The 14,112-nt window shown below is 36.7% G+C and overlaps 1 protein-coding gene across 9 annotated transcripts in view; it reads left to right on the forward strand.

Annotated features, from left to right (window-relative positions):
• The first annotated feature begins 1,330 nt into the window (after window positions 1-1,330).
• Window positions 1,331-14,112, forward strand: part of DOP1A (DOP1 leucine zipper like protein A) — a 73,169-nt gene continuing 60,387 nt past the window's right edge. For 5 of the 9 annotated variants that reach the window (XM_084890602.1, XM_084890605.1, XM_084890610.1 and 2 more), the window contains exons 1-5: window positions 1,332-1,471; window positions 7,469-7,488; window positions 7,812-8,002; window positions 9,729-9,910; window positions 13,303-13,473. In XM_084890602.1, the coding sequence (XP_084746728.1) occupies window positions 7,865-8,002; window positions 9,729-9,910; window positions 13,303-13,473 (491 nt within the window). In that variant the 5' untranslated portion in view covers window positions 1,332-1,471; window positions 7,469-7,488; window positions 7,812-7,864. Of the gene's footprint in view, window positions 1,472-7,468; window positions 7,489-7,811; window positions 8,003-9,728; window positions 9,911-13,302; window positions 13,474-14,112 lie in introns of all 9 variants that reach the window. The other 4 variants (XM_084890607.1, XM_084890606.1, XM_084890608.1 and 1 more) reach the window with 2 other exon arrangements.

Below are 14,112 nucleotides of genomic sequence, written 5' to 3' on the forward strand. Positions count from 1 at the left end.
AAATCGCGGGCCGAATGGTTTACTGAACAGTCATAAACTGACAATGTCATAAACTGACAGCGGAGTGCAGTGATGACAGCGCGGTGCGGGCCACATTGCAAGGCCTGGGGGTTGGATTTGGCCCGCGGGCCTTGTGTTTGACACATGTGATCTAGACATTTTCTGAATATATAATAAATCTCTATCTTAGAGACACTAGTTTGACAATATTTCTAAAATTAGTATTTGAGCCCTAGCTGGTTTGGCTAAGTGGATAGAGTGTCAGCCTGGTGTGTGCAGGAGGCAACCAATCAATGTGTCTCTCAAATTAATGTTTCTCTCTCTGTCTCTCCTTCTCTCTTCCACTCTTTCTAACATTCAATAGAAAATTATCCTTGGGTGAGGATTAACTAAAATTGGTATTTGAAGTTTTAAAAGTTTATCATGTTGCTTCACAAATTTCTGTATCCATCACAATGATTCAACAACACAGAATTAACTTTACTACTATTCCAACTCAGGTGATGATTTCAACTCATATCTTCTTTAGTTCTCAAGGCTAGGCTGTTAAGTGCTGAAATAACATTCTTAGCAGAGTATGCTCTTCATAATTGGTTTGATTATTTTTATTTTATTATTTTTTAAAATATATTTTTATTGATTTCAGAGAGGAAGGGGAAGGGAGAGAGAGATAGAAACATCAATGATGAGAGTGAATCCTTGATTGGTTGCCTCCTGGATGCCCCATAATGGGGATCAAGCCTGCAATCTGGGTATGTGCCCTGACAGGGAATCGAACCTGTAACCTTCTGGTTCAATAGTCAATGCAACCACTGAGCCAAGCCATGTGGGGAATTTGATTATTTTTAAAGATTTTTATATTTTTACATTTGTAAAATATATATATATATATATATATATATATATATATATATATATATATATATATATTTTGACTCTATGGTTTAGGCAAACGAGTGCAACCCTCCTTGTAATAACTACGTGATTTAGAGAGTTCTAGGTTCAAACAGACCAATAACAACTACTGGTCTTCCCTCTGGGCCTCAAGGTCAGCCTAAGAAATACAAAGGTATTATTTAAATTATATTTAAGCAGTTATTTAAATCATACTTAAATAATTATTTAAATGATAGGAAAAGCTGTTTTCAACTCCTAGCAAACCCTTCAAACTATCAGGATAGGGCTGGCGCTGGCAGGAGTTAAAAAACACCTGCTACAAACCCCCTTTGCAGGGCCGCTTTCCTGACACTCCGCCTGAGGGCGCTGTGGCGACCGCTGGCGCCAAGGACAGGGGAACGGGACCAGGGGGTGGATAGAGAGCTCGTCGACGTCGACGCCGGCGTGGGCGTGGCGCCGGCGCGGTGCACGCCGGGAGCTGTCACTAGGCCCTCCGGCTCCCGGCCTCCGTGTAGCGGCCGCGGTTGCCAGGAGAGCGGCGCCGGCGGGAGCGGAGCGGCAGAGCCCACAGCAGGTAACCGCGTCCCCGCCCCCGCGGCGGTCACGAGGCCGGCCGCCGGCTCCGAGCGGCTTCCCCGGCCCGCCGGGCTCCGGAGCCGCGGGGCCGTGCCGGGTCCGGCTGCGGCGGCGGCGGGGGCGATGCCGCCCCGGCCCCGCAGGGAGCCGCGACGCCGGGCGGCCGCCCTCCGGTCTCCGGGGAGCGGGGGCGGGAGCGGCGGGCTGGGGCGGGGCGGGCGGGGCGGGCGGCCCGGCGCGGCGGCCGCAGGTGTGCGGCGGCTCCGCCCCGGCCTCGGGCGCCGGGGCCGCTGGGCGCCAGGTGGGAGGGGAGGTCGCACCTGTGCGATGGAGGCGCGCGGGGCCGCCTCTTTGTGGGCGGAATCCAGGCCTGGAGCGGTCCCACTGGTGTGTGCGGTCATGGTGATAGTGTGACACCATCCCCGGGGAATGGCCCGCGTGAGGGCCGGAGAGGAGAGCCGAAGTGGACGAGAGGAAGTCAGGTTAGTCATAAGGAAGTTGTTAACAATGGTTACCTTTGATTCCCAGGGCTTTTCCAGTGGCTGCGTAAACTACGGTTACCTGTTCCGCCCCCTCCGTTCTCCCGCCCGAGGGGGAAGGAGTGGCACACAACTATGCTTTTTTTTTTTTTTAATGCTCTTTAGGAGCTACTCTTTATTTTTTTTAAAAAGAGATTACATTTTTAATATATTTCAGAGAGGATGGGAGCGGGAGAGAGAGATTGAAACATCAGTGAGAGAGAAACTCTGATAGGCTGCCTGCTGCACGCCCCCAATGGGGACCCAGCCGGCCACCCAGGGGTGAGCCCTGGACGGAAGTTGAACCTGGGACCCTTCAGTGCGCAGCCCCCGCTCTATCCACTGAGCCAAGCCAGCGAGGGCAACTATTCTTTTTTAAAAGCCGCGTAAATTGTGTTTCGATCCATCTTACACCTCTATGGAGTTTGAGAAACATAAATATGGGGTTGGGGTGGGGGGTTTGATTTGGAGATTAGTTAAAGCAATCAAGACTTTTTAATAATAATTACAAAAAGAGTTAGGAAGATGCCTGATACATAAGCCTTGAACTATAGGGGGGGAAATATCACCTTTTCGTTGTTATTGGCTATTTTCTATGCAGACATAGATCTTAATTTTACTATGAATTACATGTCAGCATTAGGTGCTAAGTAACTCACCACCTGATGATAAAGGTGATTTAGTTGAGCCGACAGAAGTTATAACGAGTAAACTAACACCAGTTGTAGTACAAATGCTTTATTTTTAGTGCTCACTTTCAGCTGCCACTCTGAACCACATAACTCCCCAGTATATTGCTAAATAATAGCAAATCTCCAGGTGGACATGATTATTGGGATCTGAAGTCTTTAAGGAAGAATTAAAAACACCTAAGTTAATACACAAACGTGATACCACAACCAAAATGTTAAATGTAAATTAAATGTTAGTTAAATGTTTAATGATATATATAAAGTCAAAGGAGTCCTATTCACCTAAGTTCTTTGTTCTGCTAACCTTATATGAGCTCTCTGGGCCTCAGTTTTGTCATCTGTTTAAGGGAATTTCATAAGCTTAGTGTTTTTCAAACTGATGTTTCACCCTGAACCCTGTTCTGAATTCCATAATAATAGGCTTACTGCCCAAAAACAGTGTTCCATGGCAATTGATTTGGGAGTTTAGTCAGGAGTTTAACTTTTGATTTGCTTTTAACTGCAGGACTTCTCAAAACCTTACTACCGTTCTTCTATGCATGTAAATTCTCAAGGGAATGTTACTGAAGCATTTCCTAAACCTACCAGGACCCAGAGCTTATTTTCTCAGAGCCAACCTGTTACCATCTAGAATATAATTACAGCAGGTCCCTGAATGACATTTCCTTCAGTGTAGTTTCCTTGTACCATTCCTGTAGGAACTTGTTTATGTCGGTCAGCTTTTGGCAAAATTGGTTTCCATGTCGTTTCACTTCAGTTTCAAGAATACCAATTGTATATAGAATACCAATTTAGAAAGTATAGCACTTGACTTGAGTCCTCTTTCAACTCTGAAATTCCGCACAAAGCTTTCATGTTAAGCTTTCTGCAGCATGAAGATCTAGTGGCAACTCACTGGTATAACCAAGACTTATATTTTTCTTAGTAAAATATTAAGGGTACACATAGTATATAATGTACATATATGTATATAAAGTAAATATAAAATGAGTGCACGTTATTATATGTAAATTTTCCAATGCTTTAATTTATAGCAGAAGAATATCTTCTTTTTCTGGCCTGTTGATGCTTTTTCAATACCATAATTATTTCATATTTTGAATATGATTTTATGGGCAAGTTATGATTTTATTAAGAATGGCATTATAAAGTTTCAACAGCTAAAGACTTGGTAATCCTGGTATTATTTTTACTATGAATGATTTCCCTCTCTAGTCATGAATTCTTCAACTGTGAAATGTTATAAAAGCACTTGAAATGTACTTAATAATTGATTACTGAAAACAATTAAAGATTAAAACTATAAATCATTGCTTACTGTCAAGATCTACATGTTTAATACAATCTTAAATAATTTTGCTAAATTCTGTCAGGTGTCGCTAGCACACAACTGGTGTGGCTACTTCTTTCTGTTCTTTGTTAGGGATGAGTGCTATTAATGAACTCCTTTGTTTGGGAGGGATAACACATATAATGTTAATAGGTAAAATTCAGATAAGTTCTCTGCCTGAAATGAAACTATTATGTAGAAGCATAGTGCTGCTATTTTTTTTATTATAACTGAAATATTTATTGAAATTTTATTATTTGAAAATAAGTACTTTTGATTCCCTTTAAAATGTGATTTCCATTTTCTGTTTATTGCATTCACCTCTCCCTCCCCAAGTTACTCAAGCCTGAACCCTCAATAACTTTTCATTGCATAGGTCAAATATATGGTGTCAAATTTATTAAGGGAAAATTTACATATAATAATGTGCACTCATTTTATATGTACATTATATACACAGTTACGTAATCACCACCACCATCAAGATTTGAAACATGTCACCACTCAGGCCTGTATTGTTAGGCTTTTGTTCTCTTCCAATGCTCTGTCTCTACATGTCTAAATCATACCTATCAAGTCCTGGCTTAAATGCCACCTTGTGTATTGCTTCATTTTAGTTTCCTTTTCCCCTTTTCTATTTACATTTCTTTGAATATCCTTTCTTATCCTTAATGGTGGCTAAACGAATGGCATGCTCATAGTTTGCACTTACACTTATTTGTTTACCCAGTGGAAAAGTGTAGTATTTCTCAAAGTTCAGCCATTTCTTAAATTTATTTTTATTTTTTTCAGTTACAATTACAGTTTATATTCAATATTATTTTGTAATAGTTTAAGGTGTACAACATAGTGATTAGACAATCATGTACTTTACAAAGTGTACTCCTGATATTTCCAGTACATACCTGGCACCATAGTTATTACAATATTACTAACTATATTTCCTAGCTGTATTTTAACCCCCATTACTGTTTTGTAACTGCCAATCTGTATTTCTCAATCCCTTCACCTTTTCCATCCTTTCCCCCAAACTCCCTCCCCTCTGGCAGCCATCAGCCAGTAGCGGGTGTGCAAGAGGCAGCTGGTCGATGTTTCTCTCTCATCGATGTTTCTAGCTCTCTCTCTCCCTTCCTCTCTGTAAAAAATCAATAAAATATATTTTATATATATATATATATATATATATATATATATATATATATATATATGGTAGCATCCTATAAACACCGTTATGCGCCTTAATTATTTTAATTTATATATGTTGGGAGCATTTTCTAAATCAATACATAGACTTTATTCATTCCATAATGGCTTCACTAGTCTGCATTCCCAACAGCAGTGTACTAGGGTTCCCTTTGCTCCACATTCTTGCCAGCATTTGTTGTTGATTTATTGATGGTAGCCATTCTGGCAGGTGTGAGTTGATACCTCATTGCAGTTTTAATTTGTGTTTCTCTGGTTATTAATGACACTGAGCATTTTTAATATTTCTCTTGTCCATCTGTATATCCTCTTTGGAGAAGTGTCTAAACAGGTCCTTTGTCCATTTTACAGTAGTGATTCTTAATCTTTTTGATGATTATGTAGAAAAATATATTTGTAAATATTATTAAAGTAGTACATATATCTCCCCTATAAAATATAAGAATTTGCATGTAACTTGAGAAAATTCACAGAACCATGAGACCCATTTTATTTATATATAGTTCATATATATCTTTGAGATAATTTGCATACCATATGATTCACCCATTTAAAGTGTATAAATGGTTGTATCAGTGGTTTTCAGTACATTCACAGAGTTGTGTAACCATTCCTACAATCAATTTTAGAACATTTTTATTTTCCCAAAAAGAAACTCTATTCTCATTAGGAATCACTCCATTTCCCTCTTATTCCTCTGCCCTCTTCCCCCTCTACCCTAAGCAAAAACTAATTTACTTTCTGTCTCTAAAGATTTATCTATTCTGGACATTTCATATTAATGGAATAATATTTTTTATGAATGATTTCCTTTACTTAGCATGTTTTCAGGATTCATCCATGTTGTACTTCATTCTGTTCTTAAAGTTAAAGAATATTTCATTGTGTATTCTATTAATCTACACATCAATTGATGGATGTTTGGGTTGTTTCCCTTTTTTTGGCAATTATGAATAATGCCTTTTTGAGCATTAATGTAAACGTTTTTTGTGTGGACATGTTTTCATGTCTTTTGAGTATGTATGTATACTATATCAGAATTACTGAGTCATAAGGTAATTCTATGTTTAACCTTTTGAGAACTGCTAGATTATTTTTTAAAGCAGCTGTACTAATTTACATTCACACCAACAGTGTATAAGGGTTCCAGTTTTTCTGTATCTTTGCCAATACTTGTTATTGTCTTTTTTTATTCTAGGCATCCTAGTTATGTGAAGTATCAAATTGTGATTTTAATTTGGATTTCCCTTGTGATTAAGGATGTTAACTCATTTTATATACTTATTGACCATTTATTTATATAAAAGCCTAAGTGACTGAACAACTGAAGGACCGTTTGACCAGTTCCTATGACATGCACTGATCATCAGGGGGCAGACGCTCAACACAGGAGCTGAACCCAGCCCATGAACCCAGCTCTAGGGAAAGATGCAGAGTTAGTTAAAAGTCAGGTAGAATACCAAAGTAATTGGAGGAGAGGCCACATTGGTTTCTAAGTTAAGCCTCAATTAAATCCTGTTACTCTTCTGGTTTGGTTATCTATTGCTGTATAATAAGTCAACCCCCAACTTGGTGGCTTAAAACTGCAAACTTTCTGTAGGTCATGAATTGAGGGACTTAGCTATGTAGTGTGGCTTAGGTTATCTCATAAAGTTATAATCAAGACATTGATTGGTGTTGCTGTCAAATTAAGGCTTGCCTGGGGATGGAGGATCTGCTTCTAAAATGGCTCATTCTCTTGGCTGTTGGCATAGCATTTCTGTTCCTCACCGCAGGGACTTCTCCATAGGGCTCTTAGAGGCGCCCTCATGACATGGTGGCTGGCTTCCCCAGAGCTAATAATGAGAGAGAGAGAGAGAGAGAGAGAGAGAGAGAGAGAGAGAGAGAGAGAGAATGAGAATGGAGCTGTAATGCTTTTATGAAATACCGGTAGGCAGAAATCATGATATAGAATGGCTAAGACTGGTTATTTTCCTTAGATTTGGGTTACAGAGTTCAGCCCAAAGGACTGGAGAATTAGGTTCCACTTATTGAAAGTGATATCAAAGAATTTGTGAATATATTTTAAACCACTGCATGTACTTGTCAGTTTTATTAAAATTAAGAAATTAAGGTCTAATTTCAAAGAGCTAATGTTCTTTTGTATAATATGCTATTTTATTGCTTAATAAAATAAGGTGATCTCCAAGTCATTTATTTTTCTTTTCTTTTTTTTCTATTTGCATGTCCTTTGATGTTTACAATCTAACTAGGATCAAAACAAAGTGAAGAGGTATGTATATCAGAAATGTTATTTCAGCAAATAAGACTGTGAACTCACATGATTTCTAAATTAAAATAAGTGCAGAATATTTTCTGCTTGTCTATATCCCTAAAATCTCAGCCATTTTCCAATTCCTAGGAAGGATCACAGAGTGAGTTATCCTTGAAGCTGTCTTTCAATACTTCTATGAAGCTATGTACTGTTCGCCAAAGTATTAACCAAATGTTTCTTCTAATTGAAACATTTAAATATTAATATTAATAAATATTAGATATTAATTTCATCCGAACCCATTTTAATACTTTAGTTCCTCCTGCAAAATTCTTTTGTAGGTAATGATTTTACATGATTTTGGAACTGGCCTCTAGTGGGACACTGTGGGAGGATGAACACAGAAGAGCTGGAGTTATTGAGTGACTCCAAATATAGAAACTATGTAGCCGCAATTGACAAAGCACTGAAGAGTTTTGAATATTCCAGTGAATGGGCAGATTTGATATCGGCACTTGGAAAACTTAATAAGGTATGTCAGTCTTACCCATTTCATAAAAAGTAATAGAAAATAGAAATCAGTGTCAATACTTATTAGATTTCTCTAAATCTTGATGTAGAAATTTGAAAACGTAATTACTTTTGTTACTTCTATTGTATTTTACTTTTTCCAGTTGCATGACTATGTCATCAAGCATATTTTTAAGGCCAAAACAACAGTGCTTGAAAGTTACAGTTATTATCATTACTTATAAAAATACAAGACTAAGAATCAAATATTCTAACCATGGGGGCTAATACATTTCTGTAATTGAGCATCTCATATGGTTCTCGAATTCCTAGCAACAAAGTAGAAACCTGCATATGGAAAGCAGTAACTAATATGTCTTTTCAAATGGTATGTAGCAGTAAGGAAATATTTTGTGTGTAGGCAAACCTTAGTTATAGTCAGTAAAGTACTTTTTACAAAAGTGATAAGCAGTCACTTGGAGCTTGGCCTTGAATAATCTTCCTTGACTTGTGTGGTTTTTATCCAGTATAATTTTGGTGGTACCATTTTCAACTCATAGTTTAAAATTTTGACCTTTTTTTAAATTAAATTTTTTATCACCTTACACCGTTTTTTATATTTTGGACTTAAATGGTTGTCATTGAATAGGAATACTTCTAAATATTAAATGGATCAGGGGGATATAGAAAAGGAAAACTCTTTCAATAACATTTTTTTTTAATTTTTCTTTTTTATCTATACCTGAGGATATGTTTTTTATTGATTTTTAGAAAGGGAGTAAGGTGGGGGGGGGGGGGGGGAGAGAGAGAGAGAGAGAGAGAGAGAGAGAGAGAGAGAGAGAGAGAGACATTGATATGAAAGGATATGAAAGAGAATCATTGATCCCTATGCACCCAGATCATGGAATTGGCAACCGAGATATGTGCCCTAACTGGGAATTGACCCCACAACCTTTTTATTTGTTTTATTTATTTACGGGATGATGCGCCAATCAACTGAGTGACCCGGATTTTTAACATCAAATAGCTTAGCATAGAGTTATTAGGAATTTATCTTAAAATACACACCAAGAACACTAGTTTTCCACCTGATACTCTAGATAATTACCTTGATATCTTTAAAAAAAATCTTACATTTTCAGTGTGCCAATTGCAACTAAAAGTACCAGTTTGCTTAAAGGAAGTTAGATTCCCTTTGGTCTAAAGATTCTCTTTTTTTTTTTGAAGACTTGTTAGGAACTATGTTTAAAAGCAATTCAGGGTTGTGGAAATTAATTATTGTAAGTATTACAATTATTCGCTATGATATGATACACTAAAGTAGTGGTTGTCTCTCTTCCAACTATATATCTATGTTGAAGTCCAATATTTTCTTTATATTTCAAACGACATATCAAAAATAGATCATAGGCTGATTAATATTAAAGTTTTTCAAAAATATAAAACAATGCCTCTCTTCTGAATAAATTTTTGGAAATATAGTTATTTTTAATGAAAATGTTATTTCTGTTAACATTAAATGGAGTCTTAAAAGCACATTAAATATTTTTTTAATTTTCACTTTTAATTTCAAATATAATATACCTTGATATATATAACTGACAAAAGTAAAAGTTCTTTGGTCTTCTCTCATCTTTTGAAGTATAAAGGAGTTCTGTAAGGATTTTTGATAATAGTGTGTTAGAAAGTGGAAATAATGAGATGTATTATTTTTTTTTCATCAACTGAATTAAAATGTTTTCTCCAAGGTTTTACAGAATAATGCAAAGTACCAAGTGGTGCCCAAGAAGCTGACCATAGGCAAACGCCTAGCTCAGTGTCTGCATCCAGCATTACCAGGTGGAGTTCATCGGAAGGCACTTGAAACTTATGAAATTATCTTCAAAATCATTGGACCTAAGCGACTTGCCAAAGACCTTTTTTTATATAGGTAAGAATAATTTTACTGTCTATTTACAATACATGTAAATAAAAATATTTTTAAACTATGCTTTTTGTAGTAAAAGCTAAAAAACTGAAAATTGCTTGATGGAGGTTTTCAGATATGGATTTTTGAAAACTGTTTTAGAGGTAGAGAAGAAGGGGTGGGGTGAGAGGGAGGGAGAGAGAGAGAGAGAAATACCAATTTGTTGTTCCACTTACCTGTGCATTCACAAGTTGTTTCTTGTATGTGCCTGGCCAGGGATCCAACCTTAAACCTTGGCGTATCAAGTTGGTTAGGGCAATGCTCTAACCAACTGAGCTATCTGGCTAGGGCCTTAGATATGTATCTTAAATATTTGGTAGGTAAGTGATTCAGAAAAATTTAGAATATTCCTTAATATATAATTTTTTTTCCTTGGAGGTCATTTATGAAGTTTTCATTCAAAATGATTGAGACTACAGTACTTTCTACCTTTTTAAGCTCGAGAACTATCTTGAGAAAAAAATAAGATACCTTGATCTCTCAGTAACTTTCAACATTCTCTACTTGAAGTATTCTTTTCTCTTGGCTTCTGTGATACCATGTTCTCCAGTTTAGGTACTTGATCACTTGCCTTCTCTCCTTTCCCTGATATCTACATATGGAGTTTCCTGTGCCTTATGATTTCACTTTATATTCACTTCTTGGGCAGGTTTATCCTTGCCCATGATTTATCTTTAATGTGCAATTGACTTTATTTTGCTTAGCATGATATTCTCAAGATTTATTCATGTTGTCGCAAATGGCAGTATTTCATCTTTTCTTATGGGCTGCGTAATATTCCATTATATATATTTGCCACATCTTTTTTATCCATTTATCTATTGAGGTGTTGCTGGGTCATATACATCAAATAGAAAAAGTCAAGAATCTAGGGTTCACTCATGTGTAGGATACAAAACTAAATGTAACAAATGAACAGATGAACCAAAACTCATAGACACAGATAACAGTATGGTGAGTACCAGAGGGGAAGGGAGGTTGAGGGGGGCAATAAAGGCTGAAGAAGGGTCAAATATATGGTGACTGTGGGTGGTAAGTAAACAGTGCAATATACAGATGATATATCATAGAATTGCACACTTGAAACATATATACTTTTATTAACCATTGTCACCCCAATAATTTTTTAAAAAGGGAAATTGAAACTCAATCTGTTCCAAACTAATCTCCTGTTATAAACCCACCTTCTGCAGTGCACCATGTCAATCCATTTACACAAGCCTGAAACATGAAAGTTTCACTTGATATTTTGTTTTTACTTGACCATATCCTCCTCCTTCCCATGTACGTTCTGTCACTACCAGTTCTGTCTCATAGTGGTTAAGAGCAGAGGCTGTGTAGTCAAGACTGCTTACCTTTACCAATAACTCGTTCTGTGACATGGAGCCAATTTCTTCACCTCTGTGTGTGTGTTTTCATCTGTAAAATCACTAATTATATAAGTTGTTAATAGAATTAAGAGAGTTAATATATTTAAAGTGCTTAGAACAATGTACATTAGTTCAATAAATGTTAGCTATTCTGATATACCAGTATGTCACAAATACATTTATTTCTCTCTACTTTCACTAGCAGCATCCACTCTAAATAAGCATCATATCTAGTCAGGTCTTTTATCACTGGCCTCATAACATTTACATATCTGTTCTTATCCTCTTATATATACCCTTTTCTTTACACAATAGCAGAGTAAACTTTTTAATATATTAAATATTGTCATTCCACTGCTAAAAACCTTCACTGAATTCTTTGTCACACTTAAAAGCAAAATTCAAAGTCCTTACCATGGCTTCTATGGCTTTATATAGTCTGGCCCTGTCAATGATCTTCAACCCCTACCACTTTCCCCCCAATTGATTCCATTCTGGTGACATAGATCTCTTTGCTTATCCTTATTCATTTTCATTTATCCTGTTTTGAGTTTATTGGAATTTTTAAATCTACGGACTAGTTCTTTAGTCACTTCTGGAATCTCTTTGAGAGAAAATTTGCCTTTACTCTATTTTCTCTTCCATTTTTTTGAAATATGATTACTAATAAACATATGTTAGATCTTCTCACTCTGGCTTCCCCATCTCTTAAACCTTCTTTGCTATTTTCAAACTTTTTTGTCTGTAATGCATTCTTGGTAATTTCCTCTTACCTAGCTTCCAGGTTACTAATTCTCTTTTTTTCATGTATTTGTAAAATGTTTTGTTATCTTCCCCCATCTTTATACCACAGTAAGTACAGTTAACACATTCATCCCCTTGCATAGTTATATATGTGTGTTTATGCTAATAGTAGAGACCTGGTGCATGAATTCATGCATGGGTGGGATCCCTCTGCCTGTCCAGTTATTGAGGCCTATTGGAGGGCTAGCTGGCAAGGGGGAGGGACCATGAGAGATTGACTGTGGGAGTGTACTGACCACAAAGGGGAAGCTCCTATGTTGAGTGTCTGCTCCCTGGTGGTCAGTGCATGTCATAGCGACTGGTCGACCAGTCATTCTGGTTGTTCATTCTTAAGGTCACTTCAGCTTTATATATATATGATACTGTTTTTAATTACTATAGCTTTGTAATATCAGAAATTAGAAAGTGTAATGTCTTCAGCTTTGTTGACAAAAACTGAAGCCACAAATAAGTAGGAAGATATCCTATGTCCATGAATTAAAAACTATGTGACAGGTAATTGACCCTGAATGAATAATCTATATAATTGTTATTTTTTAAATAATTCAGTTCTTTGATACTATAAATATTATAATGAATGGATGTTGAATTTTGTCAAATGTTTTTTCCTGTGTTTATTGAGAAGAATAGTAGTATGTGATGTTTTTCTTTAATTCTATTAATGTGATGTGTTGCATTGTGTTTTTTGCGGGGAGGGGTGGCATATTTTTTGGGCATCCCAGGTATAGATCTCACTTGATCGTGGTAAATCATTCCTTTAATGTGCTGGTGAACTCAGTTTGCTAGTATTCTATTGAGCATTTTTGCACCATATTCATCAGGATATTGGTTCATAGTTTTCTTTTTTGTCAGTGTCCTTTTCTGGCTTTGGTTTAGCCTCGGAAAATGAGTTTGGGAGTGTTCTCTTTTCTTTGATTTTCTTGGAAGGATTGTCATTAATGATTCTTTAAATACTTGCTAAGATTCACCAGTGAATTCATTTGGTCCTGAGCTTTTCTTTGTTGGGAAATTTTTATTATTATTACTGATTCAATTTCCTTACTAGTAATTGGTCTATTCAGACTTTGTATTTCTTCCTGAGTCAGTCTTAGTACTTTGTATGTTTCTAAGAATTTTTCCATTTCTTCTAGTGTGTCTAGTTTGTTGGCATATAGTTGCTAATGGTTTTATATTTTTAAACAGTTCTGGATTGTTTCCTCTTCTTGCAAATGCTGCCATGTCTGTGAAACCAACATTGCTAAGTTTGTATGAGATATATTACCTGCCTTTGGGTAAAACACTGAAGCCTGGTCTTCAAGGATTGCTAACTGGTATTCTTCCTGGCTTAGAAGAAGGATCAGAGTACTATGAGAGGTAAGATGGTATGCAGCTAAGTAATCAAAGTCATGGATTTGCCAGCAAGCATCCTTAAATCAGTAATGTTTTAACATCAGAAAGCATTGTAAAGCATTGCTTTAACTCTTCTAGATATTTCAGTATACCACCTGAATTTTTTGTAGCAAAACAATTACTGTAATCATCTAATCTGTATATCACATGGAAAATAAAGCCAGGTGATAAGAGCACACACTTGGGAGATAAATGGATTAGGTTCAATCCTGGCTCAACAGATACTATGTGAGTTCTGGAGAGCTTTTTTAAACATTTCTGAACTTTTTTCAATTTCCTCATCTATAAAACAGGCACAATACTTATTTCAATGTGTTATTGTAGTAATGAAATCATTTAGTCTACAGCCTAGTATTTATAAGCACCCAAAAAATTGTGACCCACAATTTAAAATAAAAGTATAGTAGGTAGGATGTTTAGATTAATTTTTATAATGGGAAATTGAGTCAATGCCAAAAGTTAGTACTGGAAAATATCCTAGCTCCAAGTGCAGGGCTGTTTTACTAGCTGTTGACATAACACTCTTGATATTTTAACTTTAAAATTATTTGATATGCCCAGCCAGTGTTGGTCATTGGTTGAGTGTCGACCCATGGATCTGGA

The sequence above is a fragment of the Pipistrellus hanaki genome (genome assembly GCF_964339955.1).
Source record: "Pipistrellus hanaki genome assembly, chromosome: 7".
NCBI classification, from domain to species: domain Eukaryota; kingdom Metazoa; phylum Chordata; class Mammalia; order Chiroptera; family Vespertilionidae; genus Pipistrellus; species Pipistrellus hanaki.